This window comes from Lithobates pipiens, unplaced genomic scaffold (genome assembly GCF_037356315.1).
Source record: "Lithobates pipiens isolate NorthernLeopardFrog02 unplaced genomic scaffold, aLitPip1_a1.2 Scaffold_27, whole genome shotgun sequence".
Taxonomy (NCBI): Eukaryota; Metazoa; Chordata; class Amphibia; order Anura; family Ranidae; genus Lithobates; species Lithobates pipiens.
In genome coordinates, this window is record NW_027507788.1 from 11,686,778 (window position 1) to 11,696,727 (window position 9,950).

The 9,950-nt window shown below is 44.6% G+C and overlaps 1 protein-coding gene across 1 annotated transcript; it reads right to left on the reverse strand.

Annotated features, from left to right (window-relative positions):
- Nucleotides 1–7,862: 7,862 nt before the first annotated feature.
- Nucleotides 7,863–9,355, reverse strand: LOC143933522 (E3 ubiquitin-protein ligase TRIM39-like). The gene has a single exon (XM_077456434.1). The coding sequence runs from the start codon at nt 9,332–9,334 to the stop codon at nt 7,916–7,918; it is 1,419 nt and encodes a 472-aa protein (XP_077312560.1). The 5' UTR covers nt 9,335–9,355; the 3' UTR covers nt 7,863–7,915.
- Nucleotides 9,356–9,950: the final 595 nt, after the last annotated feature.

The window sequence follows — 9,950 nt, forward strand, 5'->3', positions numbered from 1 at the left end:
TCAGTGAAGGAATCAGGTAGGTCAGTGTAGGAATCAGGTAGGTCAGTGAAGGAATCAGGTAGGTCAGTGAATGAATCAGGTAGGTCAGTGTAGGAATCAGGTAGGTCAGTGAAGGAATCAGGTAGGTCAGTGTAGGAATCAGGTAGGTCAGTGAAGGAATCAGGTAGGTCAGTGTAGGAATCAGGTAGGTCAGTGTAGGAATCAGGTAGGTCAGTGAAGGAATCAGGTAGGTCAGTGTAGGAATCAGGTAGGTCAGTGAAGGAATCAGGTAGGTCAGTGAAGGAATCAGGTAGGTCAGTGTAGGAATCAGGTAGGTCAGTGAAGGAATCAGGTAGGTCAGTGTAGGAATCAGGTAGGTCAGTGAAGGAATCAGGTAGGTCAGTGAAGGAATCAGGTAGGTCAGTGTAGGAATCAGGTAGGTCAGTGAAGGAATCAGGTAGGTCAGTGTAGGAATCAGGTAGGTCAGTGAAGGAATCAGGTAGGTCAGTGTAGGAATCAGGTAGGTCAGTGAAGGAATCAGGTAGGTCAGTGAAGGAATCAGGTAGGTCAGTGTAGGAATCAGGTAGGTCAGTGAAGGAATCAGGTAGGTCAGTGTAGGAATCAGGTAGGTCAGTGAAGGAATCAGGTAGGTCAGTGAAGGAATCAGGTAGGTCAGTGTAGGAATCAGGTAGGTCAGTGAAGGAATCAGGTAGGTCAGTGTAGGAATCAGGTAGGTCAGTGAAGGAATCAGGTAGGTCAGTGAAGGAATCAGGTGGATCAGTACTATTGTATTAGTGGAAGGGACTCGGGGAGTGCTAAAAGTCCGCAGGTTAGGGGGGCGCAAATTACTTGCCTTGCCCCGGGTGCTGACAACCCACCGCTACTCCACTGGTGATAGGAGATCATTTTATGGCCAGGTTCACACTATAGCGATGCGGGAACGCCGCGAATCCGCGGCGTTTTCCCGCATCGCATACCTCCCGCCGGCAGTTCACACTGCCCTATGCGGACGGCTGGGAGTGTCAATGATATGTTAATGACACCCCCAGATCCGTCCGCATATCGCAGTGCGATCTGCCGACTCGCACAGGAATCGGATCGCATGGTATGAACACCCATGCGATCCGATTCTGTTGCGGACCAAAAAAAGGGTCCCGTGCGAGTTTGCTGCGGGAGCGATGCGAATTCAGCCATACTATCTGTATGGCTGAACTCGCATCGCTACGGAGATCGGATGTGATTTGCACTGCAGTGCGGTGCGAATCACATCCGGGTCTCCCCCCGCAGCAGTGTGAACCCGGCCTATTACACAAAATACGGCAAATGTTTCCCACATTCATACAGCAAAGTTTTTTATACATAGACCACACATAGAAGGGATTACTTCTTGTACATCTGTCAAGCTATGCCCAAAAAAATAAAATAAAATAAAAATCCTGTATTTGGCAAAAGATTTTGCAATTATTTGTTTGAGTTTCAGAGAGATGTTGTCATTTTTATATGTCATTCCTTCCCATTCTCAAGTCGGAACACATTGTTCAAAAGCGCAGTAAACGCAAATCAACCGTTAAAGACACAGCAAGGTGTGAAGTGAACAAAGTGATCTTTCAGGTTTGGGGACCTGCTGGAAAATCCGGAGGTGTAACCCGTCTTATTTGTGGTACTTACTGCATAAAAATAAAAATTGTGCGGTATTTTAACCACTTGGCACCCACACTACGTCTATTGACGTCATGGGTTTTCGGTGGTTAAATCTGAATGATGCCTGAGGCCACAGACATCATTCAGATATTGCCGTTTTCAGCCGGCGATTCCCTGCACCATAAGAATGATCACAGCGGCTGTTCCGCCGCTTGATCGTTCTTACGGGCGGTGGGAGGGGACGCCCCACCCCCCTCCCGCCACCCTCCGTTGCTTGTACCGACTCACCGCTTCCATCGGTGAGTCGGTCACAGGATCCACCGGCCCCCGCAAGTTACCATAGAGATTTCCGGTGGACCAGATCGTCCCCGGAGTCTCTATGATCGTTCGGAGGCCGGGCGCGATGTTATGACGTCACGCCCGGCCTCTGCATTCAAATTAATGGCGCCGATCTGGCTAGGAAGCCAGGATCGTTTTTTTTTTTTTATATTTTATTCTTCCCAGCCTAGAGGTGAGATATGGGGTCTTATTGACCCCCCATATCTCACTGTAAATATGTCCGATCGTGCCATATTCCTATTACAAGGGATGTTTACATTCCTTGTAATAGGAATAAAAGTATTTTTTTTAAGTGTCAAACTAAAAAAATTAAAATAAAATTAACAATAAAAAAAAAAATGTAAAGCGCCCCTGTCCCCGTGAGCTCGTACACAGAAGCGAACGCATACATAAGTCCCGCCCACATATGAAAACGGTGTTCAAACCACACATGTGAGGTATCGCCGCGAACGTTAGAGCGAGAGCAATAATTCTAGCTCTAGTCCTCCTCTGTAACCCAAAACATGTAACCAGTAAAAAAAATTTAAAGCGTCGCCTATGGGGATTTTTAAATACCAAAGTTTGGCGCCATTCCACGAGCGCGTGCAATTTTGAAGCGTGACATGTTGGGTATCTATTTACTCGGCGTATCCTCCTCTTTCACATTATGCAAAAAAATTGGGCTAACTTTACTGTTTTTTTTTTTTTTTTTTAAGCATGAAACAGTTTTTTTCTGAAAAAAACGTGTTTGAAAAATTGCTGCGCAAATACCGTGCGAGACAAAAAGTTGCAACGACCGCCATTGTATTCTCTAGGGTCTTTGCTAAAAAAACATATGTAATGTTTGGGGGTTCTATGTAATTTTCTAGCAAAAAAATTAGGAATTTTACATGTAGGAGAGAAATGTCAGAATTGGCCTGGATGCGAAGTGGTTAAGATCCACGGTGGATCCACCTGTGCCCATTAATGCAGCCCATCAGTGCCCGTCAGTGCAGCCCATCAGTGCCTGTCACTGCAGCCTCATCAGTGCCCGTCAGTGCAGCCTCATCAGTGCCCATCGGTGCAGCCTCATCAGTGCCCATCGGTGCAGCCTCATCAGTGCCCATCGGTGCAGCCTCATCAGTGCCCCTCAGTGCAGCCCATCAGTGCCAGTCAGTGCAGCCTCATCAGCGAATATCAATGAAGGAGAAAAATTACCCTTTTTCAAAATTTTATAACAGACTATGAAACATGATTTATTAATTTTTTTTCAAAAATTTCGATCTTTTTATGTTTGTTTAGCAAAAAATGAAAACCCAAGTGGTGAATAAATACCACCAAAAGAAGCGCTGAAAGCTGAAAATTGGTCTGGGCAGGAGGGGGGGGGGGGTTAAGTGTCCAGTAATCAAGTGGTTAAAGGGGTTGTAAAGGTTCATTTTTTATTTTCTAAATAGGTTCCTTTAAGCTAGTGCATTGTTGGTTCACTTACCTTTTCCTTCGATTTCCCTTCTAAATGTTTTTTTTTTCTTTGTCTGAATTTCTCACTTCCTGTTCCTCCTCAGTAAGCTGTTCTGGCTGACTAAACACCGCTCAGATGATAGTGTGGAGTTTACTGAAGAGAAACAGGAAGTGAGAAATTCAGACAAAGAAAAAAAAAAACATTTAGAAGGGAAATCGAAGGAAAAGGTAAGTGAACCAACAATGCACTAGCTTAAAGAAACCTATTTAGAAAATTAAAAAAACCAACCTTTACAACCCCTTTAAGGTTGCCCTCATGAATAGGAAATGTCATGATCCGTCCTCAGCGGGGTCATTTGAAGTAATGGGAAATCTGATGTTCTAATGTAATATATATTTGTTATATGTTTGTCTTGGATGTTGACACATACCCGCATTGCATGAAAAATAAATAATAGGTTCTTGATAGCAGTTAAGTAATCCTTTCTCCAAACCTTACCACACAATTGTACATTCCATACTTGTTTTTATCGCCAGCTGAGCTCAGAGCAAATTAAACAAATAAGTGACCAGCTTCCAATGTACATAAAGCAGACCAATAAAAAGGAATGGAGTGTAACTAAACATACAAAACACAGCATAGCGTGGGAAAGGTACGCTCCTCTCCTCCGGATCCCATCTTCATTTATATTCTCTTTTTATAGAAAGGCGATTAGAATTAAAATATTTTCAACATATTGCTGATTAAGGCTGGGTTCACACTGCAGCGATGCATTGCATGCCTCCCGCTGGCAGTTCACACTGCCCTATGCGGACTGCTGGGAGTGTCAGTGAAATGTTAATGACACCCCCAGATCAGTTTGCATATCGCAGTGCGATCTGCAAACTCGGACAGGAATCGGATCACATGGTGTGAACACCCATGCGATCCGATTCTGCTGCGGACCAAAAAAAAGGGTCCTGCGCGAGTTTGGGGCGGGTGCGATGCGAAATTCAGCCATACTATCTGTATGGCTGAACTCGCATCGCACAGAGATCGGATGTGATTTGCACTGCAGTGCGGTGCGAATCACATCCGGTTCTCGTAGCCGCAGCGGTGTGAACCCAGCCTCAAGCGGAGCTCCACCCAATTTATAAAAAATAGCTCCCTAATATTATTTTTCTCTGTTATATATAATGCAGGCATGTTATATATAATGCAGTTTAATGTACCATTTTTATCCTTGAGTTACCGGCCATTTACGGGTACGGGGGATTGCGGATATGGGCGGGGGTTGCTGCGGATATGGGCGGGGGGTTGCTGCGGATATGGGCGGGGTTGCTGCGGATATGGTGCGGGGTTGCTGCGGATATGGGCGGGGTTGCTGTGGATATGTTGCGGGGTTGCTGCGGATATGGGCGGGGTTGCTGTGGATATGGGCGGGGTTGCTGTGGATATGTTGCGGGGTTGCTGCGGATATGGGCGGGGTTGCTGCGGATATGGGCGGGGTTGCTGTGGATATGTTGCGGGGTTGCTGCGGATATGGGCGGGGTTGCTGTGGATATGTTGCGGGGTTGCTGCGGATATGGGCGGGGTTGCTGCGGATATGGGCGGGGTTGCTGTGGATATGTTGCGGGGTTGCTGCGGATATGGTGCGGGGTTGCTGCGGATATGGGCGGGGTTGATGCGGATATGGGCGGGGTTGCTGTGGATATGTTGCGGGGTTGCTGCGGATATGGGCGGGGTTGCTGCGGATATGGGTGGGGTTGCTGCAGATATGGGCGGGGTTGCTGCGGATATGGTGCGGGGTTGCTGCGGATATGGTGCGGGGTTGCTGCGGCTAGGTCGACACTTCCTTTGTGCTGCACTGTCTCCTGGGATCCTTTTTCCTTGTTCCCAGGAGTCTGTGCGGCGGCCTGGCGCGCGTTATCGCGCGATTTAGAAGCCTGAAGAACATTACTGCACATGCGCGAGATCTACGATAGAACGGGCGTTGCATTCTGGGAGATGCACGTCACAGAATACAGGAAGAGAATGCCTGTGGGTGGGGGAAAGTAGTGGGGAGAATGGTAGAGGGGGGGGAAGAAAGGACGGGAGGGGGAGAGGGGCAGGGCAAAGAGACAGCGAGCCTCGTACGAACTGAGAGTTTCGTTATCCAAGACCCAAGGTCGTCAAGTGAGATTTGTTCAATTTCTGAGGTTGTTTTAAATGCTGAGATTCTATGTTTTATTTGATCTGAAGTAGAGTAATGCCTCCATATACTCCAGGTGAAGGAGAAGTTTGCCTGATTATACCTTGGCTTGCATTTCCTCCATGAGCATTAGGTTATTAATTTCAATAATTTGTTTTTAAATGTCACAAAAAAAAAAAAAACATCTAAGGCAGTGGAGCCCCGCTTTAAAACATGAGATGAATGCTCATTGAGAATAACATAGGTCATACATATATACTAGAAAAAAACATTTCTTTGCTAATGTGGCAAGAGATTCCAAAAAGAAAGGGTCACTTACAGGAGCCAGTCAGAGTGTGCAGGAGCCAATGATGTACCATGCATCCTATAGTTGTGGTAGGTCTCAAAGATTTGTTGGAACCATATGTCGGGGTGCACTAGGACCGTGACTAATATAAAGGAACGTAGTTTAGGGGGGTTGTCTCGTCAAGGCTAAAAGCCATATTCAAAAATCAGATAACCCCCGAGTGTAATTACTCACTCAGAACGTGAACTCCATTCACTAGATCAGCCTTCCTCAACCTTTTCAACACAGAGGAACCCTTGAAATAACTTTCAAGTCTCAGGGAACCCCCTGCTAAAAAATGACTAAGTCTACACCTCATGATACATTAGTGTGATGGTCGGTGGGAAGAATGCTCCTTACACTTGTGGTCACTGAGAAGAATTATCCCCTTACAGATAGCTAAAAAGATCAATGGTGTCAGTGGTAGACATGTGCAAAAGGAAAAATTTGTTTGGTTTCGTTTCGTTTTAATTCGTTAATTCATTAATTTCGTTTAGTTATATTCGTTAACTTCCTTAAATTCGTTTTCGGATTTCGTTTAGTTTTCAACATGATTCGACATTATTTCAACCGCATTCAAAATGGTTTCAACATGATTCGACATTATTTCAACCGCATTCGAAATGGTTTCAACATGATTGGAAATTATTTCAACCGCATTCAAAATGATTTCAACATGATTCAACATTATTTCAACCGCATTCGAAATGGTTTCAACATGATTCGAAATTATTTCAACCGCATTCGAAATTATTTCAACATGATTCGACATTATTTCAACCGCATTCGAAATGATTTCAACATGATTCGACATTATTTCAACCGCATTCGAAATGATTTCAACATGATTCGACATTATTTCAACCGCATTCGAAATGATTTCAACATGATTCGAAATTATTTTAACCGCATTCGAAATGATTTCAACATGATTCGACATTATTTCAACCGCATTCGAAATGATTTCAACATGATTCGACATTATTTCAACCGCATTCGAAAATATTTTGTGGCCCGAATTAGGGCCATGTATCTCAGGGTCACTTGGTGCTAGAAACTCCAAATTTGGATATGTTTTAGTGCTATTGTGTTTGTATACCAAATTTGGAGTTTCTAGCACCAAGTGACCCCGAGATATGTGGCCCCAAATTCAGGTCGCAAAATGTAATTCTCTGCTGCAGAAAAGTGCTTGACATTTTGTGACCCGAATTTGGGGCCACGTATCTCGGGATCACTTGGTGCTAGAAACTAGCACTACAAGATATCTAAATTGGGAGTTTCTAGCACCCTCAAGTGACCCCAAGATACATGGCCCTAAATTCGGGGTCACAAAATATTTTCTAATGCGGTTGAAATAATGTCGAATCATGTTGAAATCATTTTGAATGCGGTTGAAATAATGTCGAATCATGTTGAAATCATTTCGAATCCGGTATTGAGCCGAATTTCAGCCGAATTCGGTTGAATTCATTAGCATTGTAATTCGGTAATTCGGATGCATCCGAATGTCCGAATAATGTCCGAATAATGAGAATTCGTCTGAATTTTCGAATCGGAATGAAACGAAATGCACATGTCTAGTCAGTGGGAACTTATCTGAGAGGCAGAAATTCTCATTTCTCAAGGAACCCCTAGTAACCTCTGGAGGAATCCTAGTTGAGAAACCCTGCACTAGAGGGAGGATAAATATTGCAGAAAGACCACTATCTTCAAATATTTACTTCACCGAAAAAACAAAACAAAACAAAAAAAAACACAAAGCCTGTAACGTCCAATATATGAAATCATGGATTTAGAATCAGTAGTATTCATCATAGCCAACACCTATGGTGACTTCTATTGACTTTGCATGAGTTTATATATCTGTACCAATTGATAGAGACATAAAAAAAAAAAACAATCTGAGGACAAAACTCAAAATAGACAAAATTTAAGCCAGTATTTTTGAACTAGCCGATAAAAAGGTAATTCAAATTTGGTAGACGGGTTGATTTCTCTTCTATATGTTTATTTTGGATGATGAGGTACCAATAGAGAGCCCAATTTAATTATATGCACTTAAAATAGTCACCGAGGCCTGCGAAACATAAACACCAAAAGCAGCATAAACAGGTTCAGTGAATTTCGTGGTGAACGTGTGCACATGCTTGGCCTGCTGGTCCAGTTCAAAGAAGGACAACCGCCCGGCCTCGTAATCCAAGTATATTCCTAACTTTGGGTTGGGAGTGGACAGTCCAACATGGGTAACTTGATGGTTATGAATCATTAAATGAACGTTATTGCACATGTCCATGCACCACGATTTACTGTTGTTGCCAAGCAAATGGCCATCGCCTCTCCGGTCTATGCTGTTATAAGCAATGCCAACTCTCCACCTTCCAGTGAGACTGGTGGCCACTTCCCAGTAATGCCGCCCTGAACAAAACTTGGCAGTGCTTAAAACTTGACTGTACTGAAAGCGGTGTGGGGAATCCGGTTGACGTATGTGGCCCAGAGCAGTGGCGGTCTTCAAGTCCGGTGAGATGGAGACATAAGTACCAGATGTGTTCGTATCCAATACTATGTCTGTGATTGGCTGGAGATAAAACAATTTCTGGGCTTTTATAGCAGCCAAAAAACCCGGAATTCTACTCTGTAGCGTCATGATTATCTGCACTTCATCCAGGTCACCCAATAGAGGTGGATCTTGATCATCGCCAATGTCCTTTTTGCAAGTAGAACATTCCAGGAGGAACTGCAAGGGTGCTGTCACGTTTTCAAGCCCCTCAATTCTTTTGATCCTCTTTGACATGTCATCTCTCAATTCTACCCGCTTTTGTATTTGTTCCAACACTGGCTGTGTCCGTTGTCCTTCCTGGTGGGTCATCTCATCCTTAAATTGCTTCTGTAGATGATCCAGCTGTGCCTTGATTTTGTGAAACATGGAGTCAATACGTTCTTTGACATTATCGGCCTGTTTCTCCACTTTTGTCTTGTAGGCTTCCAGATTTATAACTCGTTTCTCAACCTGTTGGTCCTTTAAGGTTAGTTTTTCAAGAACATCCTTTATTTCCTTTTTCATCTTCTCAGAAGCTTCAGCCAAAGGTTCCACTTGATGACCCTTGTGTTCTCCTATGACAAAGCATGAGACGCAAACACAGGCTGAGTCATTGAAGCAGTAGAACTCCATAGTTTTGTTGTGAATGGTACACTTCCAGTTCAAAGGCTTTTCTTGGCTGCAAGAGGAGGAACAGATGCTGGCCACTATGTTAGATAGAGCAATGTTCTTGTTGAGTTCAGGTCTTGCATCAAATTTCTTTCGACACTCGGGACATTCGTAGTCTCCTTTGTGCTTGCCCTGCCAGATCTTGTCGATGCAGTCGTGGCAAAAGGTATGTCCGCATGATAGGGTGACCGGATTGTTGTAGATGCATAGACAAATGGTGCAGTCCAGCTCACCTCTCACTCCTGCGACTGCCATCATTTGAAATAAAATAGAAGTTAAGCCAAATATGTTCTATAACTATAAGGGTGTGCCAACATAGTCAGACAATGGACTTTGGATGCTGTACATGACTATTAAAAACCTTTAGGAGCCCAAGTTAATCACTAACCGAAGGTTATTGCCACAGGTTATTAATGTCACCTTTCACCAAAAACAGTGTATTGTACTATTAAACAATGCACATGTATCAGGGCTGGGCTCAGCCCTTCCTTCTCTGAGCTGGCCGCTCAGCTGTCAGCTAATGGCCAGCTCCCATCTCTCTCCACAGTTACTCAACTGTTGTTCATATCCAGCTCGTCAGTCCTGCCTACTTAAAGCGGGGTTCCACCCTAAAGTGGAACTTCCAGTTATCGGAACCCTGCCCCCCGCTCCGGTGTCACAGTTGGCACCTTTTGGGGGGGGGGGTGCAGATACCTGTCTAAGACAGGTATCTGCACCCACTTCCGGGCATAGACTCCCACGGGAGTCTATGCTTCTTCCTGTCCCGGCGCGCTGTCTGCTGGGACACACACGGGTCCCAGAGACAGCGCGGACCATTCCTATTGAGCTGCGTGACTCGCGCATGCGCAGTAGGGAAGTGAAGCCGCAACGCTTC